The sequence below is a fragment of the Phodopus roborovskii genome, unplaced genomic scaffold (assembly GCF_943737965.1).
Source record: "Phodopus roborovskii unplaced genomic scaffold, PHOROB, whole genome shotgun sequence".
Classification (NCBI taxonomy): Eukaryota; Metazoa; Chordata; class Mammalia; order Rodentia; family Cricetidae; genus Phodopus; species Phodopus roborovskii.
Genome location: NW_026126525.1, coordinates 31952038 through 31971526, shown reverse-complemented (window position 1 = coordinate 31971526; position 19489 = coordinate 31952038). Strand labels below are relative to the sequence as shown.

General features: G+C 36.7%; 1 protein-coding gene across 1 annotated transcript; it reads right to left on the bottom strand.

The window, feature by feature from the left end:
- Positions 1 to 1506: 1506 nt before the first annotated feature.
- On the bottom strand, positions 1507 to 17333 carry Yipf7 (Yip1 domain family member 7). The gene is made up of 5 exons (XM_051198392.1): positions 17218 to 17333; positions 13495 to 13658; positions 6490 to 6635; positions 3694 to 3875; positions 1507 to 1701 (listed from the first exon to the last, which is right to left on the bottom strand). The coding sequence occupies exons 1-5, from the start codon at positions 17331 to 17333 to the stop codon at positions 1539 to 1541; spliced, it is 771 nt and encodes a 256-aa protein (XP_051054349.1). The 3' UTR covers positions 1507 to 1538.
- Positions 17334 to 19489: the final 2156 nt, after the last annotated feature.

Below are 19489 nucleotides of genomic sequence, written 5' to 3'. Positions count from 1 at the left end.
CTGAGGTTTCTTGTACATATGAATGAAAGCTATAAAAGGGCCTTGAGTGGGTATGGCCATAAATAAATATGCACATGCAAAGGCTCTCACCTACTGTGTCTATAAATAGCCTTGTTGTAGAGAATGCATGGAAGCAAGAAATTAGTGAGTAGACTACTTCGACTACCTCGTTTAGCCGACAGTTAAAGGGGCCTGTGTGATGTTGGCTGGGAAAGAGTTGTATAAATGAATGAGCACAGATAATAGTTTAATATTAGATGTGTGATTGAAAGACAGAAGAAACACCAGCTAAGGGGACAGAGCTAAGATAGGTGGCTATTGCAAATCCCTGTGAAGAACTCAATAACTCAACAGGAGCCAAATCAGAGACTGACAAAAAGACCAAGCCAATACCACTGAGATGAAACTGAAAATTTATGGTTTGATGTAGAATGATATGTTATCACCAATTTGATTTCTTGAGTTGATGGCCAGGAAGAGCAAAGAGGAGGTACTAAATTAGATGCAATTATAAGACAACTCTTGCAAGATTGTTTTTCCTTTAAAGAGGACTAAAGAAATGTTTATACGTTTATTGGAATAAAAGCTCATAGAAAATACTAATGATGCAGGGAAGAGTGATGTGGAGAGAAAAAAGTAGTAAAAAGAAAGCAGAGTAGACATAAGTAGAATCTCTTGTAAGTAGATAGATGTGCTGGGAAGATGAAATGACTAGGCACTTACAGCTTTAAATAAAATAGGATCAAATAACTAATGAGGAAGAAAGATTGGAGAGTTGAGCAGTAAAATACCAGTGTTATTTGGTCTTCTTAGTATGAAAACAAATTTCAAACAAAAATGTAGTATAGGATTAAAGAATAGTTCTGCTCAACCATTTCAGAAACTTCAACAGTGTTGCTACAAATAGTGAACTTTTCTGTAGCAGCATTTATATATTCTGTAGCAGATTATAGTAAGGTTATGTGGGGTACATGCAAGGCAGAACTGTAATGGTAGACTATAGCATTTAGAGCAGATGAAATGGAAGAGAGAAACTAAACGTGTGATGAGTCAATACATTATCCAAATGAGACTGAACAACAGTTGTTAAGTAAGTGAAAGTGTTTCTTTGACTCTGAGTAGATAAAACGCTGATCTCTCCAAAGGTTCCACACTGTGTAATTTTTAACCACACACACAGTCATGGAAGGTTTTAAAAAACATTTATTATAGAGTTAATAGGATGTTATTTTACTTAAAATTTCTTAGAAACATGTCTATTGAGATGAGAAAAAGCAGCATCTATCAGCACAGAGACTGTATCTGTTAATATTTCAAAATATTTTTAGTGTTTTAATGCTCCTTGCTGAAAAATCAAAACATTATCCCCACCAAACAACCTATTAGAACATTATCCTTGAGTGCTGTTTTGTCTCACTGCTTAATATTCTCTCAACAGCAATAAAACAAGTCATCTTCTGAATTTCAGTGCTAATGCATTTCCAGAAAAATCTGAACCACAAGCAAGTGGGATGTAGTAAAGCCACATCAGACAGTCTTCAGAAAACCGTCAAAAGGGCAAACAACCCATAAAATAAGGCACAGGGATAAGCAACAAGAAGCTGTTGTCCTTCCATCGCCAAGGCTGAAATGAAGATCTTAGAAGCTGAGAGACTGCACCAGGTGATGATGAGCAGGGCTGACACAGTTCCAAGGGTGCCCCTGTAGCAGAGACAAAGATGACAACTGCCTTATGCATTGAAGAGAATGGGGGAGACTGAGTCAGAGATGCCTTTGAAATACCAGTGGTGCATTTGTTCAGAACATCAGCCTTCATTTGCAAAGATGAATGATTAGTTGGATGAGCTCACAAGACCTCAGCCAGTTAGAAAATATTTCATTAAAATCCACTGTTTAGGACATATATTTTATGTTTGAGTAAATCTAGAACAAGCAAAAGCAGAAACCACTGTTATAATCAGTGTCATTCATCAACATCCGAATTTTATTCCCATTTAATGTAATGTGTTTCTAAATCATCTGTTATGCTTAACATTTTGTTGCTAGCAAGAGCTGGAAGTGGGAGAGCTAACTTTGGGAGAACCTAGAGGGACAAAGTTTGGTCAACCAACACCTAAATCTCATTCTCTTTTCTCTAGGGAACTAAGATGAGCAGCTCTGTGCTACCATAGTTTCCTTCTCATCATTTCTGCCTCTCCACAGAAGAAACATAACAACCATGTCATGACACCGAGAGCCTTAGTAAATCTCTCCTCTTTTTAAGATCATTTCCTCAGGTATTTGTCACAGATTTAAGACTCTAACACATAGATTATCCCTTAGAATTTCAGGATGAAATCATCTAAACTTCTGGGTATTTTACAAAACTGAATTTTATGAATAGTTTCTCTCTTTGTCCTTTAGCATCCCAGTCATTTAAGATGCTCTAAATACAGTAGTCACTGAAAATATCCCTTGACACTCAGATTTTAAAATGGTACATCATTGTATTTCTATTTTTCCAAAATATCGAATTGTAAAACCAAACCACAAGAATCTGTCAAAGTTCTGTACAGTACAGCACTGTAAACAGAATAATCTGCTAGGGCCCACAGTTACACAAAAGCAGTATGTTTCTGTGGATAAAACACAAGAAGCATAACTTGTACTTATACAGTCATAGTGTCCATTTCCTGTCAAGTTCTTTTGTTAAACTGGAGTATTCATTGATAAAACAGTGTTTGGCTCTAGTAATTCTCAAGAATGTTACAATAAAAAAGAGACCATATTTGAACAAGACAAGCATAAGCATTCACTTTCAGTAATTTCATAAGAATAACTATTCATGATGACAAAAATATCATAAGTTTTTGCTTCTCTAACCTGATTAACCTTGTAATGATAAACTCTCTATATGATAATGTTCTTTCTAATGTAATATTAATAACCTAAGACCAAGAAGAAGATGCAAGTCACATCTCCTTTGGACATAAAAGAATGAGAAAAGGGGTAAGTGTTTATTTCCAAATGTTTTGTAGACATGACAGGTAGCTGTGAAGAGGCTTGCTCGTTGTCACTGTGTGCTAGTGTTATGCCTGAGCCTTGGGACAGTGCTGTGGGAAGCACATCTATGGTATCTTTATGAATAGTTTAGAATTGCAAATGCCAGATGCCTAAGTGAAGAAAGAAAATGGGGAAAAATGTATAAACTGAACATGTATGCCATAAGTTCTCCAGGATTAATATCCTCATTGGAGTTTCTGGGAATTCTCAACTGTGAGGTGTCCAGCTGAGAAATAACAGTTGCTTTTGCCTAGAAGGCAGATGTTTGGGCACTGAAGTAACTTGTCAGAATTCAACAGGCATTTACTCTTCCAAAATCAAATAAGTGAATTTTCTGCAGTTGTTCTATTACCCATGCCAGTAGTTGAGATTGAAGAATGTGACAACTTAAAAATACCAGTTTTAAATATTACATGGTTGGATTTATTTTTTTTAAACCAGTTTTTTTTTTTAAAAAACTGTGGCAGCACCACAGCCAAACTGACATTTTTTGTTGTTGTTTTTGTTTTCTCTGAATCTATGTACAGCTTTTATTAAGCATGATTTCCCTCAGTTACATTAGCAAAATGTTAAGAAACCTTCATGACTGCCCTGGTATGGAGGGCCTGGGCAAAGATCATGTATGTGGGGTCAATCAGTACAGATACTTACTGAAATGAAAAGAAGATGGCACAGCTTGACAAGATGACCATGGGCAGCAAACAGTAGCCCAGTACACTGGCCACACAGCCATATGACACTCCTGCAGAACTCATCAAGTTTAGTAAGGTGTGAATCCCCAGGCAGCCAATGGCACTCATGCCATATATGTAACCAAATTGGGCTTTTCCTGCCTGAAACAAAGCATAGAAAACAATCAGAAATCACAACAGATGTGAGGAGAAATCAGAATAACTACAATATCGAGAACATTCAAGGGTCTACTCAACACTGCTGAATACCATTCATTGTAGGTACTATCTATCACCAGGGCACTGAGGATTCTGGTTAAAAGAAAAGAAAACACTGTCTGTGTCATGAACTCCAAATAAGCACACTGAATACATATATTTATATGTGTATATAAAATATTTGGGATGGGCTAGGCATGCTACAGAAAAGATAAATATTTCCAGCATGATTTTTATTATACATTTTTGATAGAGAATGCAAGGAGTGAAACATGTATATTTCTGCCCCATTTTTACTGAACAGCTGAATGATTAAGCAAAAGACTAAAACATCTAATCTGGTCTTAGGCATTTACAAGTAGTATCAGAAATACCCTTTAGATTTAGTTTCAAATTTTAACAAATGTTTAATATTGAAATAGAAAATATATTATCTGTGTTTTTCCCTCAAATATCTAGGATCCTTGCTATAAAAATTACCCATATTAGCATATCTTGATCTAAAATACTTAGTCTTCTAATCAAATGCTTAAAAAGTTTTTCCTTGCCAAGAAGTGGTGGCACACACCTTTAATCCCAGCTCTTGGGAGGCAGAAGCAGGTGTATCTATCTCTCTGAGTTCAAGGCCAGTGTGGTCTACAGAGTGAGTTCTAGGACAGACTCCAAAGCTACACAGAGAAACCCTGACACACACACACACACACACACACACACACACACGCATGCACACACACACACACACACAAAGAGCCCCATACCTTGTAGATATTGAACTGAGCTACATCCCCAGACTGATTTTATGAGACAGGATATATATATATCCTGAATACTGGAATGACGGACATGTAGCACAATACCCCAACCTAATTGTAATTTTGTATTGCTTAAGAACATTGCTTTTCAGACCATACCAATAGCCCTACCAGAACAGGCGAGAATTTCTTTAAATCTTATGTTGTTATAGGGTAATGAAAAACATTGGAGTCACTGTGGTTTGTTTGTTTCCTTAATGCCTATGTGTTAAGGATTTGGATGTCTGTAGTGCTTTGAGAAGTTGTGGACCCTCTAAAAATTGACTCTAGTAGGGAGAAGTAATGTTACTAGAGGCAAGTCTCTTACTTCTTGGTTGCAAGAGGTAATCACACTCTTATAGATGATTGTGAGTCTTACATGTCCAGAAGCACTTCATGAATTTGAATATTGTTTCTGAATTTAGCTTTACTTTTGTTAACATAATGGATGTAATAGCCTGTGAAATGAACTTTTAATTATAGAGGCAGAGTAGAGCAATGTTAACTTGGCAGCAAATAAATTCGTACTGAAGTCTGAGTTCAGGTAATATCAAGTTGCAGTGTTTGGAATGTCATTGTTGGTTTGTATCTATCAACATTAATTCTAAATTTATAATTATTAATGAAAAGAATTTAAGGGCTAATGTTTATATAAAATATTAATGATATGTATTTTCAAACATTCCCTATAATCATAGAGCCACAAGAATCCTGAATTTCTTGTAAACCATGTTAAAAAAATGTAAACTCTTTTTGTCTTGAAGCAAAGAAATGAAGTCATAGAAATCTGCAGACAACATATTAAGATCATAGTTATTGGGAGTTATAGGTAGAATTCATTTTATCACCTTCAGTTAAGATTAATTTATTTATAATGCTTTGTATTTAAAACACAAGAGAAAATGTTTAAATAACTTAGCATTAGGTATCCAAGAGTGATCTTGATGATGGAATTAACATTGTTTTTTAAGAGATGATAATCATAATACATTCCATAGAAAACAAACAGCTATTATATTAAAATGTCTTGCAAGGGAAAGAAGAATTAATAAATTGATTGTTTCTGACTATTTGATTAATTGGCATGGCCTTGCATAGCAGCTTAATTCAAGATTATCACATTACTGTGAAAAGGAGAAGAAGGGAGTCCTAAGAATAGGTGGGAACTCTAGTTGATGGTTGTTTGAGTTAGAGTGTATTCACATTTTAAGTACTTCAAGGAAGGAGGTTGTTTGCCCTGTGCCGTCTGTCATGCTGGATGAAAAGGATGTGATCATTGAACACACAGAAACCATATTTCATTCAGTATCTTGGCTGGCTCAAAATGATAAATATAGCTAAGGATAATAGAACATGTATGTAGTCACACATAGTTTTAAGAACACATTTGATAGTTATAGCTGCTTTACAAGAAACTGCTTTTGTATGTATGTGTATGAGGTGTTGCTGCATATGTTCATGTGTGTATGTGTTTGTTTATGTGTGTGCAGGCCACTTTTTTTTTTTTTTTTTTTTTTTTTTATGAAACAGGGTGTCTTACTGAGCCTGTGGCTCACACACTTGCTAGACTATTGACTGGGCATCACGGTCCCCAGTGCTGAGGTTATTACCATTCATCTCTAAACCCGGTTTTTATGCGATGGGATCTGAGCTCGTGTCCTAATGCCTGTTAGAAAGAAAATCTCTTCTTTTCTAAAAGAAATCGCTTCAAAATTAGCACTGATGAAGACAAGGCCTGATATGTCTGGTTATCTGTTAGAAGCTACCATAAGCAGCGTGGCTCCCAGGGCCACACAGAAAAGAATGGGTCCTGTGAGATCTGTTTCGTTCATGATGCTGCCATCTGCTGGCTTCATCGGGTTTAGCACTGTCAATGTTTTCTGCCATATGTGATCAAAATTAATTCCAAGTTCTGCAAAAAAAGAAAATAAATAGTCCAAGGTAAATATAGGAAACAAGAGTTATATTATTTCAAGTTTGTATAACTATTCTTTTGCATGGCATCTTAAGATGATTTCTCTATTTTGTTCTTATAATCCAGTTCTAAAGTTTGAGATACTAAAGGGAGCAAACAATACAACAACACACCTAAAGAAATAGTATATATATATATATATATATATATATATATATATATATATATGTATGTATGTATGTTGAGGAAATTTTTATCTGGTTCATGCAGCAAAATCTTAATACTATTTAAAAAAATGAATGGTCATATAGTAAAACCTACCATTGTAGCTAACAGACTGTGTCTCAATTGCCCCTTCAGATATTTTCTCCACCTACATTTCCACCTGCTAGCATTTCTGGAGTCATGCCATATCACCCATGGCATAACTGGTTAATGACACTCAGTTCAGGTCTAGAGTTTTCCTTCATTCTGCCTAACACAAACATTAACCGAGGGGGAGGGGAGGGGTCATGAGAACAGGAGGGAATGAGATGGCCAAGTAGGAAGGAATGCAGTAGAAGAGCAATAAAAAGAGATACATAACTAGAGAAAGCCACTATGGGCTCAGGGAGAAACCTGGTTCTAGAATAACTCCCAAGAATACACAAGGAGGACCTCAGATAAGACTCCTAGCAATGGTGGAGATAATGCCTGAACTAGCCTACTCCTGTAATCAGATTGGTGAATAACCCAACTATCAACATGCACCTTCATCCAGTAAGTGATGGAACTAGACACAGAGATCCAAAACCAGAACCAGGCCAAATTCCAATAATCCAGTAGAAGAGGGAGGGGAGGAATACATGAGCAAGGGAGGTTAAGATCATGATGGAGAAATACTTAGAGACAGCCAAACGAAGCTTGTGAAAACTCATGAACTAAAGACCTACAACTGTGGAGACCCCAGAGGACTGAACTAGTAGGCCCTCTGTATATGGAAGGCAGTTGTGAGGCTTAGACTAGCTGAGGGGCCCCTGGCAGTAGGACCACAATATAAACCTGGGACATGAGCTAGCTTGTTGGAGCCCGCTCCCTATGGTGGGATGCCATGCTCAGCCTTAATGCATGGGAGAGGGGCCTGGCCCTGCCCCAACCTATTGTGACAGACTATGTTGATGCCTCATGGGAGCCGTTACCCATGAGGAGGAGTGGGTTGGGGAGGGGGCTAAAGAGGAGGTGAAAGGCATGGAAGGAAGCAAGGGGTCTGGAGGAGGTGTAGGAGGGAGATCTGTAGTTAGAATGTAAAATGAAATTAAAAATTAAAAATGGCAAAAAGAACAATAACCTTGCTCTAAATTGATAAAAGTCCACAAGGAAGAAAGGCAAAGAGGTTTTGCAGAGACCAGTGACCATGATGTACATGCAGATGTTTATAAATCAATTGTAAGATTGAATCAATATATTCAAAAATCAAATAGTATGGGCAAGTTAATCTTTTACTTTTTATGAGTGAGGGTATTAGAATGAAGTTACCTCACTAAAGTAAGCTCTGATTGATTGCTCAGGATTTATTGGCCTCTCAAAATCTACAATAATTAGTCTCACATACATACGATAAAGGCAGTGTCGATTTATTCCTGTTATACATCAGCTGTCTTGGATTTTGAGAGGTAAAGTAACTTTCAGAGTCTAAAAGCAAGTAATAGAAAATCCGTTTCCACATTTGTAGGGAGCCGTCCCTGCATTCTCCATTACAAGATGGTGCCTGCATCCGGCTGGCGTTGAGAGTAAACAAGTCAGTGCACAGGTGCAGGGTGATTTTCCCTCCCTTGGCCTCTGCCTCTCCCGTGGCGTCATATGGGCCGATGGGCTGCAGCCAATCAGGAGGTGACACGTCCGAGGCGAAGGTTGTAAACCTATATAAGGGTTGGGTTTTGGATGTTTGGGGTCTCCGCTCTGTAAGCTTATGCTCTCCCTCTCAAGATGCATTAAAGCTTTACTGCAGAAGGATCCTGAGTGTGCCGCGTCGTTCTTGCTGGTGAGACGGTAGTGCGGGACACACATTGGTCAATCTCACATAAAGCATTGAGAAGTCAGGTCCACATGAAGCTAATATATCTGTCTGTCATCTATATATCTGTCATTCTATCTGTCTGTCCATCTGTCTATCATCTATCATTTATCTGTCACCTATTTATCTACTTTATTACATCTTTCCTGTAAGAAAGGCCACTTTCCTAAACTCAATTGTACATCTATCTATTATCATCTACCTATCAGTCATCTGATTTATTCAATCTTTTTTATGAGAAAGGCTACCCTTTCTAAATTTAACTGTACTCCCAAGCATGTACAAATATCTCTGGTCAGATGACTATTTATTTATGTAAAGACACTAAGTACCAGGCAAACTATCTCCTACTGAGCTACATCTCCATCCTCAGATTTTTTTTTTTTTAATGGTGGAAAGTACCATTTAAATATTTTCCAAAGTTTATATTTTGCACAAGATGGATTTCTAGTGATCCTCATGTCATGGAGGGGCCTTCTTTCAACAATTCAGAAACTGTCAGAGAACACTCAGATGAGCTAGCATAGGGAGGTAAACTTTTATGCATACAGTCACCTGGTTGAAATTTGTCATCCTAAACACGGGGTAGGGGACTACTTAATTTATTGAAGATATAGATTAGACTGTGTGTGTGTGTGTGTGTGTGTGTGTGTGTGTGTGTGAAGGCCTAGATTCCCCCCCCCCCAGAAGTGGGTTAGGAAAAAAAGATAAGCAAAGACTGAGAAAAATGAACATTACTAAACAGTGAGAAACTGAAAGCATACATTCACATAGAATTATACAGATGGAACAAGTTGTATTTAGGAATATTTATGTATAACCATATATGCATGGAACAGCAATTAATGAAAAAGGAGGCCATGAATTTGAAAGAGGTCAAGGAGAAGTACATGAGAGGGTTTGGAGGAAGGGAAGGGGGAAAAATGATGTAACTCTACTATAATCTCAAAAAATAAAAAAATAAAAAAGTAACTTGAAAAGAGCGAGTAATAGGTAGATTTCTGTTTCCATGTTTTTCCTTTATTTACAGTGTATACTATCTTATGACCATGTATGCTGGAGGTGGTGAGTGATTCAGTAAACTTAAAAAAGGGTCAGGATTTTACCATAATTTTTTCCTCTCATATACTACATTCTGAGTGCAGTTTCCTCTCTCTTGTTTCAGTAAGACTGGGCACCACCCCTCCTATTAAGGCTGGTTGAGGCAACCCACTAGGGGCAAATGGGTCCCAAAGGCAGGTACCAGAGTCAGAGACAGCTCTTTCTTCCACTGTTAGGTGTCACACAAGAAAGACCAAGTTACACAACCACAACATATATGCAGAGGACCTAGGTCAGATCCATGCAGGCTCTCTGATTGTTTGTTCAGTCTCTGTGAGTCCCTATGGGCCTACGTTAACTGATTCTGTGGGTTTTCTTTGGGATCTTTGACCTCTCTGATTCCTATAGCTCTTCCTCCCCTTCTTAAAGATTTCCCAAGCTCTGACAAATGCTTGGCTGTGGGTCCCCATATCTAACTGTTGCTGAATGAAGCCTCTGTGGTGATGAGGCTCTTGTCTATGAGTATAGCAGAGCAACACCAGAGATCATTTCATTGATTCATTCTTTGGTATGTTTGGTTCTATCCTTGCTCTCTGGGCTGTCCAGACTCTGGGTCCTGGCCCTCTAGGTAGTGTCAGGGGTGGGCTCCCCCTCGAGACATGGGTCTTAGTCTGGACCAGTATTGGTAGGCCATGCTCATAATTTCTGTGCCACCTTTACCTGAAGGAAGGACAAATTGTAGGTTGACTGTTTTGTGTCTGGGTTGGTGAAGGCTTTCTTGGTTACAGGAGATGGCTAGTTAAGGCTCTGTAATTCCCATTACTAGGAGAGTTATTTAAGCTCACCCTTGTAGATTCCTAGGAGTTTCCATTGCACTAGGTTTTTCAAATAGCAGAAGACCATAACAATTGAGAAATATCACAGTTTAAATTAATTTTATGCCAGGATTATATCACTTTCAAATTTCATTTTCATTGTTTATTAAAATTAAGTACCTTGGGTACAAATTGCCCCCTCTTTTCCCTTAATAAAAAGCAAAAGTTATTTCTTGAAAAAAAAAACCTCAGAGAAAAGGTGATTTATGCAATATCATTACTGATTTCTATCTTTTATTTGGTGGCATAATTAAGATCTGCACACATTTCAGTACTGAGTCATGAAATTGTGAATGGATGTAGGGTGTACTAAATATTTTTATGAGAAAAATTGTGTTTTCAACTGAATATATATGTCTAAAATATTTTCTTTTCAAAACTATTACAACACAGCCATTGTAGGAGCCCCCAACATAGCATCTTATTGTGTAAAACAGAAGATAAAGCCACTATAAAACTTGAATGTAAAATTTATTGTTTTGCTGTCATCTAGTGGTTGTAAAGTATATGACATGAAGTATAACAGCGAATTAAGATCTTTATTTTTACATAAATTATGACACTGACCTTTCAGATATAAGTATCAGCCTGTGCTACAAGGAGAAAACAACAAATACCAGTACTTTTTCTAGCTTAACATGCTAAGGTTGACCATTATCCTAAGATGAATGTTTAATTTTTACTTTATATTTATCATTTATGAAAATATGAACCAAAAATATCACTGTAACAATGTCTTATTTATACTCTAACAAATAAAGCTTGCCTGAAGGGTAAAGGGCAGAGCTAGCCACTTGTTAACCATAGAGGTCTGGAGGTCTGTACAGATAGACAGGAAATGAGAGGAAGTGATAAAGTGGGAGGAGACAGGAACTCAGTCTCTTTGACTAGGAAGTTAGTGAGGCAAGGTGGTTGTGACTTACCCTTTCCTCTTTCTTATCTTTCAGCATTTTCCCATATGTCTGACTCCTGGTTTTCATAGTCCCACCTATATTGCCTTCCTATTTGCCACCAATGCTTTATTCATTAACCAATAAGGGAAACATATTTACAGAATGACATCTCCCATCACTATTACAGACATATCCCAAAGAATGCACAGACTGAAATATTTTAACTCTGATGTTCATCAAAATATTACTATTGTAGGTTACAACCATTGAGGCAAATTTAAATTGTGGTACCTGAGTTTTACAAGACCATTATAAATCATATTTTCTAACATTTAATGACTTTAAAGAACTCATACTGTGGTGATACCTTTCTTGCATAAATAAAACCTGTCTAGGGAACAGAGAATGGAGCTTGCCACTAGCTAACCATAGAGGTCTAGAGGTCTGTACAGAAAGGGAGGAAGTGATGTAGCTGGCCAGTAACAGTATATAAGCAGAGACAAACAGGAAATCGCTCTCTTCTCTGTAGAGATGCTCAGGAGGTAAGGTGTGCTGTGGCTTGCTCCTTCTCTCTCAGCGTTTCCCTCTATATCTGACTTCTATTATCTAGACCAAGTAAGAACTCCATTTTACATCACACATAAAAATGATCATGATACAATTATTGAAAATAAGAGCAAATATGATTGTATGAGGTAACTTTATTTTAAAATACTCAAAACAAGTAATTTCATTGAAAAAATAGTACATCCCTTTGGAATAACTGGGTGTGTACACACATAATATGTGCACACCTAAAAATTAGGATAGTAGCTGGAAAGAAACATTCAAATGTTTCATGGTAGTTAATAACTAGAGATAAGATTTTAACTGTTTTATATAGTGACTTATCTATTTCTACATTTAGTGAATGCACTTAGGCAATTTATGGTTCTTTTAAGGTAAAGATGTTGGTAGAGTAAAAAATACTTAGTGAAAATAGTGTATAAGCTTAAATTGTTTAGTAATGTAAAGGAAAAATAGAATGAGCTGTATCATTCAGAATTCTTTAAATCTTCTCTAAATCTCTTGTTTACATTTTTAAGCTGAGGAAGAAGACTGTGTTAACTCTGGTAGTTACTGAATTCAAATGAGGTAAACAATATTCTTTTATGGAAAATATTTCTAAATATAATCTTCATTTTCACCTCATTCCATTCAGAGACAGTGTGGGTACAGAGGACTTGGGGGAACTTACCACTGAATAATTATGCTTTTTTTCTAATGTAGATCCAGTAGAGTTTTGATTTATTTGTTTGGGTTGTTAATTCCAGCAAAAATCAAACAAACAAACAAAAGAAACACTCTTAACAGAGATATAGAATACCTAGGTATGAATAGAAACTTGAAACTTCCTGAAATCTATATGGACCTTCAGCTCTAAGAGTCCTGAGTATCCTTGCTAAAAGCATTGTTATCAACTGGAACTGTATTCTCCTTCACCTAGCTTTACCAAGATGAGGAGAGATAGAAAGAGCTCATGAGAGCCAGATAAGTAAGAGTTTAGCTTGTCTCCATATCAACCACAAAGAAATATTAATTTGAGAAAATGTCCCCTTTGCTTCCAGGCAAATAGTAAAGAATAAAATGATGCTGTTATGAAGTGCATTCTTAGATGGTTGAGAAGTAATGTTACTTTGATATAAACATCTTTCCATAGCATGTTATTCCTATTTATGCAAGGCCAGAGTCCAAATCTAAGAACCATTTAAGAATTAAATAATAGCAACAATCTCACAACAATAGAACAAGCCTGCTTGAAACTTCACCCAATAATACAACAAACTTGCAGTGGTTTAGATGTGTATGTCTTGGTTTGGCAAACTGTTGCTAACTGTGCAGCAATTACACACAAAGCACTGTATGCAACATTGTAGCAGAAAAGGTTAAGCCCTGGTTATTGCTATAGTTCTCTGAGGGGTGCACACCTTAAGAACAACAGTTCCTTGACTTGCCTTCTAGCAAAGGACGCTCTCCATCAAAACCATCATCTGAAGGAAATTGTGGATAATAGTCTGAGTTAGATGCTGGCTGGAAGATCTGCCCTGCATAACTTGATGGCAGGAACATCTCTGGAGGAGCAGAAGAGGAAGGATGCTGCTGCTCAGTGGCTTGTGTTCTAGAAAATTAAAAATGCCTGTTTTATGTACAAGAAAAGAATGTCCTGACAAATCAAGGAAGGTAAGAACAATTTTCCTCTTAAGAAATTCATCTAATTTTAAGAGCTACTTACCAACAAAATAATGAACCTGCTTAAAAGTTAAGTTTAACTAAAAATTTTGAAGTATGGATTCATGAAAAAGCTTCTCTAAAGTGACCTATGGGATGTAGGTTTGTGTTTGTCTTTCTGCCTCCAGTAACTGATAGAAGCAGATACAATCACCCACATCCTAGCACAGGGCTGAGCTCCTGGAGTTCAGTTGAAGAGAGGGAGGAGGGATCACTTGAACAAAGGGGGTCAAGACCATGATGGGGAAAACCACAGAAACAGCTGACCATAGCTAGTGGAAGCTCTTGGATTATGGACTGAGAGCTGGGAACCTGCATGGGACTGAACCCTAGTTCAGAATGTGGGTGACACTCATGGACTTGATTTGTTGGAGGGGCCCTGGTAGTGGCACCAGGACCTAACCTGGGAGCATGAACTGGCTTTTTGGAGCCCATTCCTTAGGGTGGATACCTTACTCAGCCTTGATACAGAGAGCGGGTAGGTGGGTTTGTCCTGCCTCAACTTTGTATGCCAGACTTTGTTGACTCCACAAGGAAGGCCTTATACCCTATGAGGAGTGGATGGAGGGGGTAGAAAGGGAGATGACGGGGGGAGGGGGTGATAGGAGAAGGGGTAGGAGGGGGAACTTGGGTTGATATGTAAAATTAAAAAATTTAAATAAAAGTGATGACCTAAAATAACAGTATTAAGCAAGCATATGCAATGTGCTGGACACTGCCCCTTCTTTCTTACTTAAAATTCTAGGGTCAAAACTGTACTTTAAACACCATTTTACAGAAGAATAAATAGAGTATCAAAAGAAAATGACCCACAACAGCCTCATCCTTGGGTTTCTGGACAGACATTGCATGAGCAGGGCTGTGCCCCCTCTGTAAGATGTCTTCCTTTCTGCTCTTCATGAGGGAATTGTCAAAATTAAATTTTCTAGACGATTGCAGAAATAGCTAATAAAAATCATAACGTAGTATCTCCAACCCAAATGTAATCAAAATCTATAAAATCCTCTGTTCACAGAGAAATCTACTTTCCACTATTGACTGACTAGTCCCAGAAAATCACTGTTTATCAAATTATCCATGAATGCCCACAGCTCCTTGAGAAGTATGTGAGTTGCTAACTTCTGAAACTCTTTTTACAAGGAGCAAACTCTTTTTTACAAGGAGCAATGTACTTTTTGCCAAGGAATGCTGTTTTTTTTTTTTTTTTTTTTTTTTTTTTTTTTTTACATATCCATGAATGTGTATTTGTTTTATCATAAGCATGAGATACATGAAAAATATTGGATCCTTATATATAACTCTTGGAGTTGAAGGTACAGACAGATTTCCAGAACCTTCTATTCATTTATTCCTATTCATACCCAGGCATTCTATGACTGCATTTAAGAGGTTTTGCTGGAAGAAATAAAAAGAGAATTATTTATTTATTTAGTTCATTTTTCATAGTTTTCAATTATAGCAATGGAAAGAAAAATTAATAACTGCCTATCATATTCTTTTTTATCTTTAGTTTTAGTTTGTTTTAACAAAAGACTCATACACTAGGATAAATATAGAGTTTAAGATGCTGAAATTTGAAATTCTTGAGATCTCTTTATACTAAAATATTGTGGAAAATATTTTAAATAATTTTCTTTTATGATTAATCTTAATATAAATTCAAAAAATCATATTCAAATTTATAGGTATTTAACCTTGACCAAAAATGGCCTATCTTTGCAAGTAAAACCACAGAGATAGAGGGAAGAGTCATGTCATCACTCACTAACCCAACAGCGATTCATTAAAGATAGAGATGTGATCTAATACCTTCAAATCCCTACAGCACACATACTGATTATTGTAGCTATTCCCAGTCACACTCATTTTTTTTTTCAATGTGGGCTGGACCCAGGGCTTATAATTGGTTCAAGTTCAGGCACACTGATTCATTATATTCATGAATTTTCCTCATTTAGTTGCATTTACATATCTAGCAATTTGTCGTCGTGATTTCTGAAAAATGTTGACGTGATTAATCAAATGTGGAAAGAATTTTCATTTGAATGGAATAAGAGAGCTTAAGAATAGTGACTTAACTTCATCTCACTGAACTTTATTTTAGTCAAAAATTTAGGTAGTACACAATTAGAAATGCCACTTGGAAAAGAGAATGGATAAAAAAAAAATATAGGGATTTCAAGGCAATGTGCTTCTTTCCATGAAACAGGGCACCTGAGATGAAAAGCCTATTACATTTTCTCATTTTGCATTGTCACACTAACCATTCTAAAACAGCCTCATACTCAATGTCCTTACCCATCCTCAAGTACCCTTTTGCTGTTTCTTTATCTCTCAAAGTATAATTGATTATTGGTGGAATGGGATGAAATCTCACATATTCACCATTTCAGGGAGTAGAAACATTGTGCAACAGTACCTTTCCATTTCAGTTTAGAGCACTACTCAGTAATGAGTGTAACATCTACTGCATGTGTGTAAGATGATCAGTAAAAATATGGTCCACGTTTTCCTAGACGGAGATATACCGGACACCTTCCAATCACATAGAATCAATCAACCTTAGACCCCAAACCTCAAGTCTGTTACTTACTAGCTGTGATTGTTAATATTTATTGTCAGTAAAGTTGGATTTAGAATCAATTAAGAGACAAACATCTGGGCATATGAGGGAGACTCTAGATTGAATTAATTGAGGTGGAAATACACATCCTAATTTAGGGATTCAGCACTATGGTACCCTGACCTGAACAAAAGGATAAAGTAATGTGAACACCAGTTTTCATCTTCCTTTTTTGTTTCCTGACTGTGGCACAATGTGACCAGTAATCTCAAACTGCTGCCTCTGAGTCTCCTCCCACTCCATGATGGACTGTAGCCTCAAGTCATGAGTCAAAGAAAAATAAAACCCAAAAACAAAATAAAGCTTTCCTTTCTTAAGTTGCTAATTTTGTCACAGCAACAACAAAAATAACTGACTAATAACATTTAAAAATTATCAATTTATCTTTGTGACAGGATTCTCAAAAGCAGTAGTTTTATCAGGGTTCCAGTGACATCCTCAAGAAATCTCAAAGCAGTTCATAACAAAGAGACAGAGAACTGACTCTGTAGACCAGGCTGGCCTCAAACTCAAAGAGATCCACCTGCCTCTGCTTCCCTCCTGAGTGCTGGTATTAAAGGAGTGTGCCACCACCGCCCAGCTTAATCATGATTTTTAAAAACTACAAATAAAATATTAACTTGGCAGGAGCACCAAATGAAAAAGTATTCACAGAAAATCGGGGTAATTTATCTGTCCTTTCTTGTCATTTAGTGGGGGATACTTCATTGACAACTGCTCATTTAACTTGGCCTTTTCTCAATAGAAGTTACCTAGCAGGAACTGACTGACCAAACACAGATATTTCTGAAAGTGGGAGTATGTTTACTCACTGTAAAATACTTACTCTCTAGATCCATAAAAAATTCCATAAGCAATAGAATCATTACAACTTTGCTCCTGATTATCAATGACATAATTAGATTGGTAAAAGTCCATGTCATGCTCTTCCAGGTTTGACATCCTGAAAAATTAAGAGTTTATTTGTTTTTTTACTTAGCTTGTTAGCCAACTGAAATTTTTGAAATATATACAAAGATTAACTGATGGTGTGGTTATAGTTATCTTCCTAACAAAGGAGATATTATTTGGAAGAATAAATTAACTATTAGGGGAAAAGCAGGGCATATATGCTGGAAAGTCACTAACAAAAACTCTCATCTTCAGCTACTTTATTAAGTTTTTACATTTTCTTATTGTGACTGTAAGTTGACAGTGATTTTTTTTTCTAAAAGAAACCATCAACATTTTCCCACCATGTTTAAAGGAATATTTTAAGCTTGGTGTGGTACACATCTACAAAATTATCCTAAGCAATGCAAGCTTCTCACTTAAAAAAATGAGTCCCAAGTACACAGACATGTACACAACACAAAGAGGGCAGAAAGTAACAGCTGATACTATTAATATTTTTTTATTTTAATTTTCCCAGAGACATAAATTTTACTAAGCATCTTCTTAACTCACCCAAACAACAACAACAACAACAACAAAAAACTTCTATAAAATATTTTATAATTCTACTTGGGAAATCCTTTTAACTATATGGAATATTTTCTTCCTTTTTCCCAGGATCTACCCATGGGTTCTTGATGAGTCAGAGAGGAAAAGACTCTGTATTGCTAGGCTAAGGACATAGTCCTTTTACCGACACTCACTACTTAGTTTCTAGTCACTTCTGGTGATTCAGAGTACATGACCTTTACTCTTACTAAAGCCAGAAACACCAGATGGAAAAAAGAAAAAGAGTTAAAGAAATGACATTAGAACATATTAGAAAGGCATGATGCCTACTTGGATAAAGATTGCAAAAGAGAGCAGATACTTTTGGATTTCTAATCCTATGTTTTTGACAACTATTTTTATTTTAAAAGAGAGAATTTAAAAACCATGGGAGTAATCCATTTAATTACAGTCATATGTGGAATACTGCCAATAATGAATTTTAAATTTTAAATTCATAAAAAGCAGCCTTAACTCTAAGAGTTCCATTCATCAGGATTATTCAACTCACAGTTGTTAAGTATATCAGCTATTCAATTCAGTAAAGTATAAAGAGCTTTGCTAAAGGTGGATGCAGCAATTCAAACATATGCTTTTATAAATAAGGACTTTTCACTGGTGCACAAAGTAGCTATGACTTATAAAAAGTAAAGCCAAGAATTAGTAATGAGTCTTTTAACTAATTATAATATAAAATATAAAATAATTACTAAAACTTAATAGTACAAGTTTCTCAGGTCCCCAAAAAAAATGTTACTATGAAACATAGAGATGGATTTCTCCGGAGAATACACTAACTTTCAGTAACACGCCAAGCTTCCTTTATGCAACAGGTATTTGAATTCTTACATAATCCCCTTTCATATTTTATTTAAACGATAAGTGTTTCAAAAACATCAGATACACCAGATACATACCTGCCTCCGTGCATCCTATGAGGAAAGATCCTTCAACAAATGTAGTTGTACTTGGGAAATGTAAACAAATCAGTAGGTGAAAAAATGTCGAACTGACCAAGTATAAAAGTTTCTAAATTTGTACTCTGACACAGTGGACAGATGACACAGCCAAGAAAGCAAGGCTGCCAACAACCAAATGTAGTATCTTATAACACTTTTTATGGTTTGCAAACACAAGGAGCAACAAGCAGACATAAATCTGATAATGTGGAGAAATAAATCCAGTATGTTTGTGTGCCTGTCCACTACACTTTGTAACAGGAATATTTATTGGAAGTAAGCCAAGAAAAACAAGGGCTTTGATGTACCTTCTTCTACTCTTATTTTCAGCCTAGTAGGATTTACTGATAATCTGTTGTCGAGCCCTATCGCCTTGCCTGCAAGAACGACGCTCAACAACAGGATTCTTCTGCAGCTATGTTTATTGCGCGGCTCATTACAGCAAGTTGAGGGAAGACCCCGAAGGAGGAAAAAGGCACTGCTTATATATGCTTTAGGGAGTCGTGTCCTAAACTGACAGGTGCAGCCCGCGATGCACGTAATGGTCACCCCATGACGTGGATCGCGCATGCGCATTGTCAAAAACAACTATACAACTATGCCTTGCTGGTTTATGGACAGGAAACCGGTGCCATCTTCGGGAATGGCACTGGTGGC